Genomic DNA, 17,335 nt, shown 5'->3' on the forward strand with positions numbered 1-17,335 from the left:
TCAACTTTTTTTTGCGTTAGCATAGCGATGGCGTTCATTCGTGCCTGAGAAACCGGTGTGTACGAATAGGCTCATTGCTAGGGTAGGAAAGGACGTGATTCAGTATCATAGATTTTCCGGCATTCAGAATGCGGGACTACGTTTTCCAAGTAGTGCAAGAAGTTCCACCTATCTGTTTGACAGTACACTGCAGTCCCATCAATTGAAGTTGGCCATGAAATAAACGGTATGCTCGCCCTCTCAAGTCGACCTAGTTTGAGCATGTCGCAGGCAGATTGCATTCTCTTAGCATGGCAAGACGTCGTACTCATAGATCGTTCTTCCGCAGCGAAAGGGGATCTCCTATCTCCAGTCTCTGATCCATGCGCGTGTATTCCGCAAGACGATCAACTAGTCGTGAAATTCCTTTTTCCATTTTATAGAAGGAACGAAAGTTTGAGATGCGGTTCGGCAAGCATAGTAATGCACCCGACTGGAACGACACTTTGGGTGCTGTACCAATTCACAGGATAGTATTAGGTCCGGGGATGACTTCAATTTCGAATGCGAACTATGATGAGATGCACACAGCGAATAAGCTTGACGATATGGCATGGCGCGCAGTATGAGGACACAGGAGGTCTTCTTTGCAGATTGAACTATCCACCACCTTTCGCAACGAGTTTTCGCTACTACGCTATCACCGCGTTCAGCAGCGTCTTTCGCCTACAGCTCGATGCAAGGTACTCTCCGTGCGACTACGTATGCTCGAATTGCGGGGACATGGCCGGCTAAACGACGATGTGGAAGAGTAGCTGCATAAGGTTGAGCAATTACATGCAACAGTAAGGAATGCTCATCAATTGTACTATGACAATAATACATGTAGTCGCCCATCCACGACGAAACCCACATCAAAACACCAGTTCCCAGAACGTCAGCCGCCGATGAGGCTGGCGAGTATCCTTGTAACGCCCAGGGGTCGCCGCCCCTTGTCCATTAAGCCTTGGTCCTCAGAGACGTCAGGCAAGTCAGATATATAACGCAAGTATGCAGCAGATAATCGAGGTTGTGGATCGATTGAGAAGGGTGGTAGTGGTGGTCGTAATGTAGAGTAGCAAAGCCATACTTTTCCGGGGTCCCCAGTCTACGCGGAGAGCACGTTTTATGCAGCGATTCATCCCGTCGTTTCAGAACGCCGTATCGAAGCTCAAGTGCAGATGATCAACGGTCATTCGTGTATCAAAGAATTTGAATAAGAAGAAGAATATGCGGAGGAAGTGGTAGAGATGGCGAGCCTATCACTTGGGCTGCTGGTTGATCTTCAGGTCCATAACGTACTGCATTAGCGAGCAATCCTCGCACTTTACGAGTGCCTGCAGGGCCTTGATGCGTGTCTTGAGCAGCTGGTTTTCGTCTTGGAGCGTCTTCTTGTCTTTCTCCATGGACTTGATGTACGCGGTTGCCGAGGCGAGGATGACGGCTTTGCTGGGTTTTGAGGGCGTGGGGAGGTCCTCAATGTCGGCGCCGTCACAACCACGCTGATTCTGCTGGAGTGAGGGCACGACGCGGCGGAGCGATTCGAGTTGGGTGTTGAGAGACTCTCGGTACTTTCTCTCAACCTGATTGTGGGGTAATCGGCGGCGTGGCTTGGCCTTGTCCTCGGATGCTGGAGCTTGCGGTGAGTCTTCGGACTCGCTCTTCACCTTAGCACTCTCGTTGTCGATGCTATTTCGGGATGTGAATTGGCGTCCCAGCGGCTCATCGGCTGAGGCATCGCTCTCTGATCTCCTCTTCGAATGTGACTTGATCTCGACAACGCCGTCTTCGGCAATGACTTCCTGAGCTTCGCTGAGAAGGTTGCTGATGGTGGAGGTGGGGAGGGTATCATCGTTAGCGAACAAGAAGGGAGCACAGCCGCCTCCACAACTTGAGGGATTCGGGGGTGGGCCATCCTGATCGTGGTTGGGGCACAGCGGCGATGTCCAGCATGCCGAAAGGATGTCAGCTTTGGCCTTGTGTTGACGTTTAGTCGTTGTGCCTGTTGATGGTTTGTTCTCAGTCGTCGTGTTTGTTGAGTTGGGTGAGCTATTCGGTCCGTTGGGTCCATGGGGGAAGGTGAGGTCTTCAACGAAGCCAGAATCAAGGTTGTTGGGGAACAACGACTCGTACTGTGGGTTGGGGAAGGTGTTGGCTCGCGAGATGGATGGCTTCTGCATGAGCGACATGTGGGCGAAACGGTTGAACGAGGCGGGGTTCTCAGAGGTCAAAGGGCTGTTGCCGGTCAAGGCGGTGCCAACAGAGGGCTCTGGCGATGATTCGGAAGTTGATTCGCCGCCAGTGGTCGAGTCGCCAAAGGGCTGCAGCACCTCGAGGTCGCTTAGGAAGTAATCGTTGGGGGCAAAGAGGGAGTCGTTGAAGTAAGGATCAGCTGATGTACCGTTGAGGAGGGAGTCGAAGTTGGCGATGACTTCAGGTTCTGCTGAGCCTGAAGTGCGGGTCGAGCTTGACTTTGGCATGTCAGATGTAGGGTCTGTTGGTGGTGTTGTGATGTCCGGCCATTGATCGTTCGGTATATTGAAGGCCTCATCAATGAGAAAGGCATTCCAGTTGAGGGCCATGGTGACTGTCAGAGATTTGCCCGAGGGTCAAGAGGTCTCACGCGAGGGTCAGGAGATAGTCAGGTAACGATGGGGCGAGGCGCCAAGCAGGGTGGTGAGACTAATCCGTCGAGAGCAAGGCGTGGACAAAGCTGCGACAAGTGTAGATAAGCTCGCGCGTTCCGTCGCACGCAGGAGACGAAGTCAGCAATGTAGAGTGTTGGAGAGGTGAGGCTTGATGGTGGAGTGTGGAGGAGAAGGAAGCAGGCCCAGCAACGTGCCAGAAGGTCTTTTCTTCTCTAGGACGATTACGGGACCCGCCCGGGTTGTGACGGTGGGTAGCTCGGCGGTCTCGCAGAGCACAGCTTCTGGCGGCACGCGGTGATGGGCGCCGGGCCAGCTCCAGGGTGTTTGTGGTAACGGCGGAGATGGGTTCTAGGCTCGTCGCAGTGCTCTGAGGGCTGCGAGGGGGCGGGATGCAGAGGGCCACCTGGATAGCGACGAAAACCCAGGCGCTGAAGCACAAGCTGTCCAGTCGCCAGAGTGGAATCAGGCCACTCGGCATGGCGTGACATTTGGACACGCAGAGCTCGCCTTGCCGCTTCCGGAGTAGCCCGCACCCGCCCTTCGCCTCCCGGTCTGTCCCACACTGCCGTGCAGGCGACAAGCGACCGCAACGCCTTTGGAGCAGGAACTGAATGGATGCTGCTCTCCTTCAGTCTGACGCAGCATCCGTTCGCCATGGAGACGCGGCGAGGCAGGCAGAACAGTCCGCCGTCGGTTGGTCCGGCGCCTGTCAGACCGAGCTGTCCGACGTGACCTGCAGGAACTGAACGCACACCCTCCCTTTGCGACCGTTCCTGCACCGACACACCCAACAATTTCCAGTGCCGCCAACATCCATTCCCGAGCCGCTCCAAGATTCCATGCCAGCGACGGGAACGCCTCCCACCCGCAGACCCTGCCCCACCTCCGCGTTCCATCGGCTCCACTTTCCCTCTGCGAGCACCATCGAGATTGCACATTGCCGTCCTGTGACAGTCGTCCGTCTATGGCCCAGCCACACCGCAGAGCCACTGTATCGATTGCGATGTAGTATGCCGTGCACACGACTGGACCACTTCAATTACTGCTCTCGACAATCATCGTTCCATCAAGAGCGTGACGAGGAAACGGCCCCCACTGCAGACGGTTCAAGCCACGGCATGAGCCACCCACAAGCCACAGCGGGCAACGACTAAGCGCTAGGCAACCAAAAATAGGGCTACTCCCCCTCGCCCAGTTGCCTGCCCAGCTCATCTTCTTCTCATCAGCCTCGTAAATATTCGTGGTGCAGTTTGCGCCTGTGCCTTTCTTTCCGCGCTCGTTCTTCTCTCTGCTTCATGCATGTCTGTCGCTGCGTAGCATCGCGTGCCCCTTTCTTGTGCCTCTAATACTCCACACTACACCCTCCCGCAACACCGCTCACTTACTTGTATACGAGGCTATCCTTTCTATGATGCGCGGTAACGAGGCAATCGAGCCGTTCCGATTCCTACATCTGCCCAAGGAAATCAGACTGATTATATATGAAAATCTCCCACGCTCAATCAAACACCATCAGACACGACATCCCGATGAGCCATCGCACCGCATGACCGTCATCCTGAAATCAGTCCCCGTCGCCATCCTATCGACGTGCAAATTAGTCTATCACGAAGCATGTCCCATCTTGCAGGCTACGACTAATACCTTTATTCGGGATGTACCGCCCAGGATTATCGACGGTGTCAGTGGCCGTGGCGAAGGTCGCATGCTCGATGCGCTCATTCGAGCAATCATGAAACAGGTGGATGCGCTTCGCGACTATGACTTGGGCCAAGGTCCATGTCTGACCCTTATGCAACTCTTCGAGGGCCGTCTGCGCAATGCACTGCTAAGCAAGCGCAACAGCCGGTATTTGGTCAAGTTCGTTCATCAAGCCGGCCACTACCTGAGATACACCGCCATGCCGAATGGTCCAATTGGAATGCGGGCTGTAGAGCTTGTCAAATACACCTCGACACTTTCGGGAATTGGGCGACACTGGGCGCTTGGAGCGGACTTGCATGCCTTGAACAGCCGTCTCAACCCCGACGGTGTCGCTGTTGTATGCGCTGGCGTCTTACCTGCTGGCGTTGCGGAAGCAACGATACGTACCTCGGGGGATGTTCTTGTTCCTCAGCATGTCAATTTCCAGGCTTATGGTCTTGAGTGCTACGTACCATCGTCACGCCCAATGGAAGAAGATCAGTGGGTAGAGGGCTGGCTTGAGTGAGCAATTACCGAGGGAAAGATGCCATTAATCTACTATCCTCGCTTGCGCATTGCTTTCACGAGGCTATAACGGTTACTTCCTTGTCTCAGGTTGCTGCATCCAGAAGCCACCCAATTCTGGTCGGACCGTGAGATGAGCGTTCATCGCTGCTCACACCAAATCGGCTTATAAGCTTGGTCGGCTCAGCACGCACCGATCGTCCTTTGGACATCGCAACACACGACCACAGAAGGGGCGACCTGGGTACCGTAATTACGGAAGATGTGCGACATGTTCAGCTCTGCTGTCGTGAAGTCTTACAACCTTGTTATGGGTCGAAAACTGTATCACCATTGGCAGGATCCTTGCAGAAAAAAGTCAGATGCGGCTGTCTTCATATTTTCCATCTTCTCTTTCACGGCTCGTTGCTTTAAACGCGGATACCATGATGTGTTCAACCGCGTGCCATCTTCTTCGTATCATATCAATCAGTCACTCATAGCTCAATCAAACGAACAGCAAGTCATTCACTGTGTGAGCCAATTTTAGGCTATCACATATGATGTTGAGATGATATTATATCTTCACCTTTCTTCGCCCTATTACGCGTAGCCACCACCATACATTACCTAAAAGGACAAAGGACACTGCATATACACATGATAGCCTCAAAGTTAAGATAGTTCCTTTTGAATCTATGAGGTTTGAACATGCTTTGCCTTCGTGTACATCGGGGGAAAGAATTAGTGTAGATGACGGAACTGTGGCATCGTTCGCTCGCGAACTGTCGCAAACGATGCACTGATATACTGATGCGGCTCACATCAGCTGAGCTGTTCCACGAGGAGTGTATATATCTGGCTCACCTTATGGCATGAATTTCGGAGCCCACCATGCCGCTGTGTCCCATGATATTATGCACTTAAGCCAGGGTTGGGTTCTTGAGCAACCCAGGTTTTTCAAGCACATATTTGAGAGTCCGAGTGCGTTCTCCAGAGGAGACTACCCATCCTGGAATCTGTTTGCGAGGGTTAGAGAGGCGCTTGATATGTGCACAACAGATATACTCATTGCTAGGAATACGTCTTCTTAATAAAAACAAAGACCGCCTCGATAGTCGATTGTGAAACAAGTACGCGCAGCTCACACATCAGCATCTTGAAGCTGTCTAATCGGAGCCTTTTCATATCATTCACCATACACTGCTGCAAGCTATGTCGATAGTCTTGAGTGTTTAATCCGTTGCTATACCACAATGGCCCCGACGTCGGCGTCGGCGTTTCGTTGTTCAGCATGTGCACCGTTTACGACTGCTTGGCGTTAATCTCATCCACCGCTTCTCCTCTCCAGCAGAGTTGACAGTCTTGAAGGTTCACATACATGTAGGGTTTCGTCTTTAACAAACGCAAGCGCCAATACAATCGCGGCAACGCATCACTGCTGCTACATACTCTACTTAGGTACCACGCCGGCAGCTGCGCCTGTCACTCTACCGGCAACGTCGACAGCGCATGCAAAACCGGATTTCTCGCCGGGCACACCTTTGAGTTCAACCTCGCTCAATCCTGTGCCAATACCATCGCGTTCACGATCGCCAACGCGAAGGGACACTTTAACAGGTAGGTATCGTCATTTCACGTCGCTGTGGTGGCCGTGCTCACAAGCCTTAGGCTCAAGAACGAAGTTGCTGAAAAGAGAAAACGTATGAGCCTCTGGCTCAGATTTTCGGTGTCTGATAGTCATACACATATCAAGCAACATGGGACGATCCTTACACCTGAAGTGGCAAGACCACGAATCGCGACTTGCTCGGGAATGCGGAGCAACCTCGCGAGATGCCCGAATCCATGAAACGACATGACAACGCGCCCGAACATACAGCACGAGTACAAGTAGAAAAGTGTATTAATCAACAAGAGATCTATAACGTCGCTGTTTCTTACTCGGAGGACAAATGCCACAAGTTTGTATTAGGTTTTCTTAGAACTACCTCGAGAACTCTGTGATAGGCGCCCAGCATACGCCTAGGAAGATTACAGGACCCCGGCCCTTATATCGCTATAGCAGTGATTCTTCTACCATGAAGAGCAAATGCCACTGTTTCGTCAGGGCGAGACGTTTATTAATGAACTATACATATGAGCGATTTAGTTGTACTATTGCAGAACATGTTTCCGCTTCGATTCCAAGAACTGCTATATGTATGAATGCTAGTGTCTTTACTAGGATCACTTTCACAATTCAATCAAATTGCTGAACCACCTTCGCTACCTCAGTAATGATATTCATGAGATCAACGGGATACACCCTTACCAAAACCAACAAAGACTTGCCGTTCGACCGCACGTCTTGTGTGAGACGAGAACAGAGCAATTGTCAGTATTTCGTCGTGAGATATACTACCACGCAAAGATCCTAGCCATAGGGCGCAAGCCTGGAATCATGGAGAGATTGGACCGAGTGAAGGAGGCTCTGGTGGATCGAGGTAGCGAGGTCATCATCTGGGCGATCACAGACGAAGGAAACGAGTAGACGGGGTGGTCAAGGGAAAGTTTCTTCTAGCATGATCGGCTTGACAGTATCTTGATGTAATTCAGCTTGTAAGGTCCTTAACTGTAATAGCTGGATCCGATGACGTTGGGGGAACAGCCCATCGCTACCTCGGTCTATGCCGTGACCGCCTTCCAGATCTGAGCTGCCTTCATTTTCTGCTGGCAGAAAATGTAGCGGCTTGGCAGAGGGAATGTCACTGCCTCTGCCTCATTGGCTGGAAACACTACCACGTTTGGAGACATAAAATCGGCGAGGAACAATTGCATGGAGATGCAAGAAGATACTCATATTTTCGATCAACAAAATGGAAATAGCCGCACACTCACCGACCCAGGGAAGACCCTTCGACGTCGAAAACCCCTCATCCATGAACGATGTCGTAAAAGGAACCAACGCCGCGACCACCACAGGTGATGACCGTCAAACTGGTAAGTTTTCTTTTACCACGGTACACAAACCGAGCACACTTTATTTCCAAACCTTGTATATCGGACGTTGTTCTATCTAAATCAATGCATGCAGTAACTCGCTTACACTGCATACAGAAGACGAGAAGATCCTGCCCCCACTGAAAGGCCTCTCCTTCCTCGATCGGTTTCTCGTAATATGGATCGTCCTTGCCATGGCCATCGGCATCGTGCTGGGAAATACAGTTGCCTCAGTCGGCCCGGCGCTCCAGAAGGGCGAGTTTGTTGGCGTCAGCATACCCATAGGTACGTGTCTTGACGTTCATATTCCCGTCCGGATAGGTGCTACTTCGGCGGTACGGCGATCAAGTGGAGCGGCTTTGCGTTCCGTAGCAGGCAGAACGGACAAGCGGCAGGCGAGGGCACAAGTGTGTCTCTGTTAGCCGCGAGACGGCTTGATCTCTTCGTCACCCAGAATTCGGGCGAAAAGCCCTGCAGAGCTATGATGTGCTCATCGCCCTCGTAATTATCAAGTCGGAGATTTGCAGACCTCGTGGTAGCCACGCGCCCATGACTGGCGCTGGCCGGTCCCGTCTTATCCGTGGGAAAGTCGTGGAGACCAAAGTTACCAGCTGCGTGGTAACCATCGGGCTTGCACTACGAGGCGCTACTGTACCGCCGCCCTCGGCCTCATTCGCCATCGCGAATTTTAAAATTTGGAAGCGTCGAGAGTACGGCTAATAGAGCACAGCAATTGGTCTGTTGGTCATGATGTATCCCATACTGTGCAAGGTCAGGTATGAGTCTCTGCATTTGCTGCTCAAGTCTCGCGAGCTATGGATACAAGTTGGTAAGTGAAACGAACCAACGCAATCCTGTCGTTCGACGTATTCGTATACCAGCGACATTAGCTGGAGAAGCTTTCCTAACTTTCGCACAGGTATAAGCTTCGTCTTGAACTGGGTCATTGCGCCACTTTTCATGGTAGGCCTGGCGTGGGCTTTCCTCCCAGACCGCCAAGACCTCCGCGAGGGTCTGATCTTTGTGGGGATAGCACGCTGCATTGCCATGGTGCTCATCTGGACAGATCTCGCAAAGGGGGACGGCGACTATTGCGCTGTGCTAGTGGCGTTTAACTCGCTTCTGCAAATCGTGCTCTTCGCGCCTTTTGCCGTGTTTTACGTACAAGTCGTCAGCCATGGCGAAAAAACGAATGTCTCGTATGAAAACGTTGCTCAAAGCGTCGGCGTGTTTCTCGGGATCCCTCTGGGTGCAGCGGTGCTCACACGCCTCGTGCTCAAAAAACTCATCGGCGAGGACAGGTACCAGAGAAGGTTTATAAGGTATATTGCGCCATTTTCGCTGATCGGGCTGCTGTATACTATCATTGTTTTGTTTGCGAGCCAGGGGGCTCATGTGATCAGACAGATCACTGACGTCCTGCGCGTATGCGCTCCGTTACTTGTATACTTTTTGGTCGTCTTCTCCAGCACGGTCTGGTTCTGCTGGAAGATGGGCTTCGGATACAAGGTAAGCTGCACCCAAAGTTTCACCGCTGCGAGCAACAACTTTGAGTTGGCCATAGCCGTCGTGGTCGCGGTATATGGAGCGGGAAGTGGACAAGCCCTAGCAAGCACAGTAGGGCCTCTGATCGAAGTGCCAGTTCTGGTGGCTCTGGTTTATGTGCTCAAGTGGTTGAGGGCTAGATGGCACTGGGCGTAGGAGATTGGCCTCAAAGTCAGGGTCCGATTATTTTCGGCAAGCGAAGTCATGTAAAAATGCTTTTTTCAATGTCGATGGGGGCTCCAGTAGGCTGATTTGAGAGCAAGTCATGGTTTGGTAGCGCACGAGGTACCACTTGACGATGAAACATCTTCCGGTGAGTGTGACTTGCAACAAGTGGTAGAGATTCGACATGATCTCACGACTTGATATGCAACCAAGGAAGTGTGGTGCTGCGGAAGCGCGCAAGCGCTGGGTACAAATGCTAAGAGCACGATAGATGTTACTAGCTGATAAGTAATCACTCCCGGGCGATCTTCGTCTTTCATCTTTTGGTGGAAACGTCGACGACAGACCATAGGAAGTTTAAGAACAAGTCAGTGTGGCTGTGTCAGCTGCACGAATGTGTTCGTCGGTCCGTCCCCACTCGTGTAGAGTGACCCTAGTACACGGGCGGTGGGATCGCCCGTTAGCCTGGTTGACGAGTCATAGTTGGTTGTGCTGTGGCCTAGCGGGCAGCGGACCGTCGTGTGCGGCGTTTCCTAGGTGTTAAGGTCTTCAACGTGGCGAGCGAGCACCATGGTCCAACAGATGCTTGATACGTGTGGCGATCAGCTGTCTGCATTAGTTGAATTTCTAGCTATGCTTCTGGAAGAGTCGCTCTCGACCGGTGTCCACCGTATCTACTACAGTACTGCCATGGCGCTAGAGATGCAAGACACATGCACGCTCGATTTCCTTTTTTATTGAGTTTTGAAGCTGAACTGGCTCCAGGTGGGGTATTTCGGAGGCATTCGAAGCGGTTTTAAATTTGTTTGTGTAAATATTATGATCGCGCTAGACTACTGATGACCTCGAAGTCAAGCACAGAAAGCATTTGGTTATTAGTGCCGCGATCACAACTTAGGTAGCTGGGATAGCCACGATGGAACCACGAAGTGTTTGAGCGCGCAATAGACCACTAGGACTCCCAGGCTGGTAAGCTTCAGATTGGTTACCTTGAAGGTTATGCAAAGCGGATGCTGGGAAAAGGTCGTAATGCATGACGCGCCATCAAAATCTGGTTCAATTCTCTACTCGTACAGAACCGGGCTTGGCCACCAGTCGTCCTCGAAGTGGCTTCGCCTTTTATGCGACACTACTTTCAAGCGTGTCTGGCCCAGTAAATTTCTCGAAAGCAAGACGGGCGTTGATCGGATTTTAGTGTGCTCTCTGGTCTTCGTATTGCGACGCCGACGCCGACGACTGCGCAGCAAAGCTAGGCCGTTGACTCTGCTGCATTGGAAGGCACTTGGATTTTGAGGTCTCCATCGTACATGCAGTTGCCTCGCCAGGTCTGAAGTTGAGTGAGTGAAATCTCGACACAAGTACTGTTGGCTCCATTAGTCGTCGCCACTCTGCGGTAACAAATTCTTCTGGTCAGATGGAATAATGCTAGGATTTAGAAGGACTTCATTCGGCTACGGTGGATGGTCTGTCAGAGACCGTCTTGGACAGCTGGCAGCTGAGAAGGAATGGCAGTCAATCCGATTCCCTTCACAATGACCCCAAAGCATCAAGACGGTGCTCTGACAAACGTTCCATAGTACTTACTGATCTCATCCTGACAAGGGCCTAGCAAGAAAATGTGCTTTGACGTGTACGTTCCGACCGATGGCTTGAAACTCCCGGACTGTCATCCAATGCTTGCTGGATTTCCCTCCCTGTGTCAGTTCAGTCAAGAGTCAGGTCTGCGCAGCATCTTCGCCATGGCACGGAGGGTTCATCATGTGTAGCCAAGCATGCGAGTCGTGATGTGGAACGGCCCTAACCTGCAGCCGAGAACGTCAAGGCATGCTACTACGTATAGCTGAAGATGTCTCGCCAATCCACGTAGTAGCTTCACACCGCCATTCTCGCAGTGTCCAGTGATAATCTGCGGTGGCGTCGTGGCAAACCGATGTTCATGCGTGAGATCAATCGCTCAGGCGATGCCAACTGTACTGTGTATATATAGCATGGTGACGCAGTGTCGTTGATCATGTAGGTGCCCGTACAAGGACAGGAAAGCTCTGCAATCTGGTCTCGGGCGCGACATCGGACGTCCATTGCTGGACCAGCGAGACAGACCAGGGTAATTGGGGCCCTGTCAGATGCCGGCAATCAATTATTGTTCCGTTCTGGCTGGGGGCCATGCGACCATCGATCCGGGTTCACGTGTTCTGGCCTCATTCTGCTCATTAATCGATGGCCAACCGACATCCGCTTGCTGCGTCGTAGTGTCCGGAGCGATGCACGCATGCGGGCGTTATCATCTTGTTTATAGACAGGGGTAACTGCTTGCCGAGCTTTGAGCGCGCGCGTCGCAATTGTGCTCACCCATGAGCGCGGGCGTGGATGCCCATCCCACAATCTGAAAAGGGCAAGTGTTGTCCTTTTAAGCGATGTGAGACCGGAATAGGCCCCCATTCTCATCGGAGTGCGCGCTTCGCAAGTATTCACCGGTTGGTTGTGATGAAGGCTGACCGTGGGCACGGCAGCCCTCTAGATGGCTCTACAAGGCTGCTGTCTGGGGCAGGCACGAGAGGATGCTGGCGAGGTTGCAAAGAAGATGAATTGGCCACGGAAAGCTCGCTCAGGTTTCCCATCTGGTGGGAACAGAACCGGAGGACTGGGTGCGCCGGAGGAAGCTGTTTAGCGAGTTTCACGTCGGATGGAGGTTGGCTCGTCGTTGATTGCTCGCCCCGCATCCGCGCCCTCTCAGAGTTTGGTTGCATGGCTGGGAAGTCGTATGGCGCCGGCGCCCCTTTTGTGGCGGTCGCTGTCCGTCGCCATAGGAGCATCGACTCTGTTGCATGCAGCCACCGCTCGCAGGAACAAACAGCACGAATGGCGTCGCAGGGCAGCAGACAGGGCGGGAAGGTGTCTTGACCGCGAGCGACGCCCTGACGGCGTCGCAATTTACCAGACTGCCGCGGCTGAAGTTGTTAGGCCACTTCCCGTGCGTGTGTGTTGAGCATCGCATCACATGTCTCACGGCGGCTTCTACTCGCCCGGATGAGCACTATGGACGTCTGCCACGCTGGGGTGGGTGGTCGCTCCACTCCACTCGGCCAAACATCCCACGACCCCATGAATCCATGTTCCGAGCGCTCCGTCCATGCTGACCGTCACCGTCAAGCGCAGTTTGCCAGGAGCGTCACCTTGTTGTGCCGCGGTCCGCCGGCGTCTCTCGAGCTGACCAAGCACGCCGAACAGCCTTACCGAGACGTATGGAGCAGGCCGCCCCTAAAGCCCCTTGGATTAGGGCGATCCCAGACGGCACTCTACGTGAACCACTCTGCCGGGACGGTTGTCATTTTCGGTTTCCCTGTTCGCTCAATAGTTCCGATCAAGGTCCACGCAAATTAACACACGCTCAATGCGCCTGCCGCTAGTTCGCTTCGCGGTGCGATGCTGCCAAACGCCTCGCGACCGTGTTTCTGTCCTATGGCGGTCGGTCTGGTAGCCGGAGTCGACGGCCGTTCAGGTCGTGATACGCATCGAAATCCTTCCTTCGCATGCAAGCGACCAATGCGGATCGCGGTACTGGCAGGCAGAGCATCCTCTTGGAGACGCGAGTTTCAGACGCTGCCGCAACTTCTGACATGCTCCCTACCGAGCAGCCGGGTTCAGTTTCCAGGCTGCAAGCCTTCTCTCACCTGCGACTCTACAGCATATCTCGGTGCGGCCATGTGCCCCTTTCTGGGCGAGCTGGCGCATCCGTTCCATCACACTCGCCCGGGGGTCAGCATGCTGGTCGGCCACGATGGTGGTTGGAGAGTCGTCGTCTGGATCCGCCACCCAAGGCACTTTGCATTTCCACCTACCACAGACACGGGACGAAGAGGTGTGTGGTGAGGTGGTGGTGGTGAGGGCGGTGGGCAAGGTTTGACGGACTGCGAACTAGGTCGGATGCAAGGCGCGGTGATTGGGCGGGGGCGCGCATGGGTGAATCACTCGTCCATGGCCCGGTGAGAGGGCTGTCATGTTTCCAGTCGACGGCAGACGGGCGTGGGTTGCGGCGGCAGCACCGCGACGGTGCGGCTTGGGGTGGGTGTGCGTGGCGGCATCCGGGGGTGTCGCGGCGCAGTTGCAGAGCTGATGGCAGAGACCGTCCGACCGGGACTCTGTGAGGCGTGCTGGCCAATGGCGCTCGCAATGCGCTCGCCATCGACGACGTTCCCGATGGTCTGGTAGTGGGACTGCTCGTGCGAAGGACTAGGCGCATTTGGCTTCGGATTTGGCCTTGGAGGGAGGCGCGCCCTAACCGCTTCCTGCCCTGCTCCGTGTAGCAGGGGTCGCGGCCCTAATCAATATCGCGAGCTGTTAATGCGCAGTTCCCAGTCGCGGTGGGTCGTGGAGCGCGCCGCCGATGCTCAGAGTGGGCGTCAGCGGTGCAGGTGCGGGCTCCTGGCCCTGACGGATGGGGGGATGCTCTTGCAGCCATGCTCGTGCGCCGTGCAACTCCAGGGATCCTTCGTGGGTCTTCCCTTGGTCTGTTAAATACTCAGCCGTCCCTGCACCGTGGGCACTAGTGTTGCTCCTTGTCTGAGGTTGTATTCCCGCTTTCCCAGCACACCGTCCCGCCAACCTTGGACCGTTATTAAGACTCGCCTCTCCCGGACGCCCTTATTGCTCCCGCCGTCTCCTCCTCGCCCAACCCCAGTCGCTCTCTCCCACCTGGTCGCCGCACCCACCCGCATTGCACATTGCACATTGCATAATAGCGAACACCCTCCACCACCACTGCATGACCAGCGCCTAGCCGCTCCTTCCCTCCCGCCGACCCGTCCCGTCGCTCGCTCGCTCGCTCGACAAGTTATCACCACCAGTCCCCGCCCGCGAGCGCTGTATGCGAAGCAAGGCTGCTCCAATGGTTACGATGGCTTCAAATGGGTGAGTGCAGCCCGTCCCCGCCTGGTGCGACCGCCCGAGCCCCCCCACCGCATGCTGACCGGCCACCGCAGCTTGGTCGTTCCTGCTTCTCACAACTACGAGGAAAATGGCCGTCTCTACCACGGCTTCCGACGCGGCCTCTACATGTACCCGTGCGACGAGCCCGAAAAGGACCGCATGGACATTTACCACAAGCTGTTCCTGGTCGCACGGAGAGAACACCTGCACCAGGCCCCGATCCCGCAGCATTGGGCGCCCCGCATTCTCGACTTGGGCTGCGGCACCGGCATCTGGGCAATCGACATGGCCGAGTGAGTAATCTGCTCCCCAGCCTGGCTCCGTCGTGCTAATCTTCGTGCAGCAAATACCTGAACTCCGAGGTATGCGACTGCCTCGTGGCTGCCAGAAGCCACGACCGCTAACCTGCGCCCATAGGTCTACGGATTGGATCTGGTCAACATCCAGCCCGAGAAGTGAGCATGCGTCCTGCAGCCCGCAATTGGTGCAATTACTGACTGCGAGCGCACAGGATTCCCCCCGAACCTGCGGTTTCGCGTCCCACGCGACTACGAGAGCCCGTGGGCCCTCGGCGAGGAATCATTCGATCTGGTTCACCTCAGAATGGCCTGCGGCAGTATCACAAGCTGGCCTGAAATGTACCAGAAGATCTTCACGTATGCATGTCCTGCGCTCCCCTGCGTCGCCATGCTAATCTCGCTAGACACCTGAAACCCGGTTCTGGGTGGATAGAACATGTCGAAATTGACCTGGAGCCCCGCTGCGACGACGGCACCCTCTCCCCGGACAGCCACCTCACCCAGTGGTACAACTACCTTGCGGATGCTACAGCTCGCGTTGACCGCCCTGTTGCGTATGACCACCGCACTCGCCAGCTCCTGCAAGCAGCCGGCTTCATCGACATCCAAGAGACCATCATTCGTGCGCCATATAACTCGTGGCCCGCTGACCCCCACCAAAGGGATATTGGTAGGTGGTACAATTTGGGCTTAACCGAGGGCCTGGAAGCTCTGAGTGCTGCGCCGTTCACACGCTTGAACCGGTGGAATATGAACGAGCACGTCAAGCCGCTTGTCGAAGCCGTGCGCCGCGAAGTATGTAACCGCAAGATTCATGCGTACAACAACATGTAAGTCAAACCCGTCACACCAATTCATTGAGGTCACAGCGCTGATCCCTTGCTCGATAGCCACATCTGGACTGCCCGCCGACCAGGACAATGATGGCAGCCAGACCATGGATTCCTCGCCCGTTAGCGACATCACTCATCCTACCGGTGCGGTCTGCATTGTGCGCTTCTGCTCGGCACCTGTCCTACTCGGCCCGCTTCGGTCTCGGGCATTCCGCGGCACCCATATATCGTACTACGCCCGTCCTCGGGACCTTGTTGACGTTGTTGTACCTCCAATAGCAACTAACGCTGTACGGCTCTATGCGCTCAACTCCTATCACATTACGGCGGTCCTTGGCGCGGACAAAGGGCACGCTTACGCCTAACGACACCCCATTATCTTGATCATGACCTAGCCCTGTTACCGAAATTCCCTGTTCGATTCTGTTTACGACATTTGAGCTATTTCACTTGGGCGGCGCATGCGTGTGCGGGACAAAAATGGAGTTCTTGGTCGGCGGCTGCACACTACCAGGCGTTCTCGTCTCGATTTGGTCAAGCATCTCGCAGTTCCGTATTTTGATACCTTTGTCGTTTGGCACTCTATCTCATGCTTATGTTGTTCTGTTCTGTTGGAGCTACGGAGATTGTAATTGCGCCTGGCCTATTCTTGAGCGGCTGATTCTCATTCTTACCATTCCGCAACATGTCATGTCACGCCCTCTCGACCCTTCTCAGTGGTTTTCGTTGCTTGGTTGGCGCAGCTGTTAAAAACTATTTGGGCGCGTGGGCTGGGATGCGATTGGCAGCCCACTTTTGCGCGGCTGTTGTCTCTTCTGTTCTCGCGCTCGATGCGGACGTTGTGTTCCGTCGCTCCATAGCGGCCTGGGAATGGGAGGCAGCACCGAGGCGCACGTTTCGGTGCGGTGTTGGAGGCCCACGCTGTGGTTGGGCGAAGCGCTGCAGGAGAAATGGCTCGCTCGGTATCCGATATTCAGTTTAGATGCTATATAATGGCTGGATCAAGTGCCCGCTCCTATAACACCAGTGGAGGCGAGCGAAGCTTGCTCCTGGCTTCAACATGGGTTCTCGTAGTGCGCGTTGTGCGGAGAGACGACTGGTTACGACGGCGGCCTCGGCGGCGACCAGCCTCTCGGTACCTCACGAGCCGCACTGAGCCGCACCCTGCAACGGCGTGCCGTTCCTGTTGCCGCCGTGGGAGATGGGACCTTGCGGTTGCAGCGCAGCACGGCTACGCTACGGGGTGTGTCTTGTGCAATGCAGCGGCTGCGGTGGCGGCGAGCGCTGTCCGAGTCGAACCGCGTACATTGCTTTTTACGGACATGAGAGGGAGCCAGTGTCGACATGACTTGCCGCTTTCGGGTGCCCTGGACGGCAGGCTTGCTCGTAGCCATCCCGACACAACGGGTCCAATGGGCCGAGCGTCGGCCTCGCAATGGCGAGCGCGGAAGGTGAATTGGCGGTCTGACGAAGCGGGGCTGTTGGCTGTCCAGTCTGCCTGCGTAACTGCATGTCAGTGGCGGAGATTTCAGCCGTTGCATGTCAGGATCGAGGGCTCCAGTGCGCCGGGACGAGATGCCATGTTGGATCTGCACCGTGGCGACAAGTATAGAGGGGCGAGAAACGTGCGTGCAAACGGGTGTGCAGGTTGCGTGCAGAATGCATGGCGGTTCGGACGATTAGGACATGGGCAAGAGACGACGAGAGGGCTGGCGACGGTGAAGGCAAGCGC

The 17,335-nt window shown here is 54.6% G+C and overlaps 5 protein-coding genes across 5 annotated transcripts; 4 read left to right on the top strand and 1 right to left on the bottom strand.

Annotated features, from left to right (window-relative positions):
- Positions 1–1,280: 1,280 nt before the first annotated feature.
- N0V89_002639 (uncharacterized protein) lies at positions 1,281–2,600 on the bottom strand (the record flags this gene model as incomplete). Its single annotated transcript, XM_056211446.1, has 1 exon — positions 1,281–2,600. The coding sequence occupies one exon, from the start codon at positions 2,598–2,600 to the stop codon at positions 1,281–1,283; it is 1,320 nt and encodes a 439-aa protein (XP_056074919.1).
- A 1,612-nt stretch (positions 2,601–4,212) lies between these two features.
- N0V89_002640 (uncharacterized protein) lies at positions 4,213–4,875 on the top strand (the record flags this gene model as incomplete). The annotated part of the gene is made up of 1 exon (XM_056211447.1): positions 4,213–4,875. The coding sequence occupies one exon, from the start codon at positions 4,213–4,215 to the stop codon at positions 4,873–4,875; it is 663 nt and encodes a 220-aa protein (XP_056074920.1).
- Positions 4,876–7,774: 2,899 nt separating this feature from the next.
- ARR3 (arsenicals resistance) lies at positions 7,775–9,536 on the top strand (the record flags this gene model as incomplete). The annotated part of the gene is made up of 4 exons (XM_056211448.1): positions 7,775–7,835; positions 7,953–8,120; positions 8,566–8,664; positions 8,755–9,536. 4 exons carry the CDS (start codon positions 7,775–7,777, stop codon positions 9,534–9,536), a joined length of 1,110 nt encoding a protein of 369 aa, XP_056074921.1.
- A 4,968-nt stretch (positions 9,537–14,504) lies between these two features.
- LAE1 (Secondary metabolism regulator lae1) lies at positions 14,505–14,930 on the top strand (the record flags this gene model as incomplete). Its single annotated transcript, XM_056211449.1, has 3 exons — positions 14,505–14,764; positions 14,815–14,833; positions 14,889–14,930. 3 exons carry the CDS (start codon positions 14,505–14,507, stop codon positions 14,928–14,930), a joined length of 321 nt encoding a protein of 106 aa, XP_056074922.1.
- A 144-nt stretch (positions 14,931–15,074) lies between these two features.
- Positions 15,075–15,968, top strand: N0V89_002643 (uncharacterized protein; the record flags this gene model as incomplete). The annotated part of the gene is made up of 3 exons (XM_056211450.1): positions 15,075–15,127; positions 15,175–15,565; positions 15,633–15,968. 3 exons carry the CDS (start codon positions 15,075–15,077, stop codon positions 15,966–15,968), a joined length of 780 nt encoding a protein of 259 aa, XP_056074923.1.
- Positions 15,969–17,335: the final 1,367 nt, after the last annotated feature.

Source organism: Didymosphaeria variabile (genome assembly GCF_027946475.1).
Source record: "Didymosphaeria variabile strain IMI 356815 chromosome Unknown scaffold_2, whole genome shotgun sequence".
NCBI classification, from domain to species: Eukaryota; Fungi; Ascomycota; class Dothideomycetes; order Pleosporales; family Didymosphaeriaceae; genus Didymosphaeria; species Didymosphaeria variabile.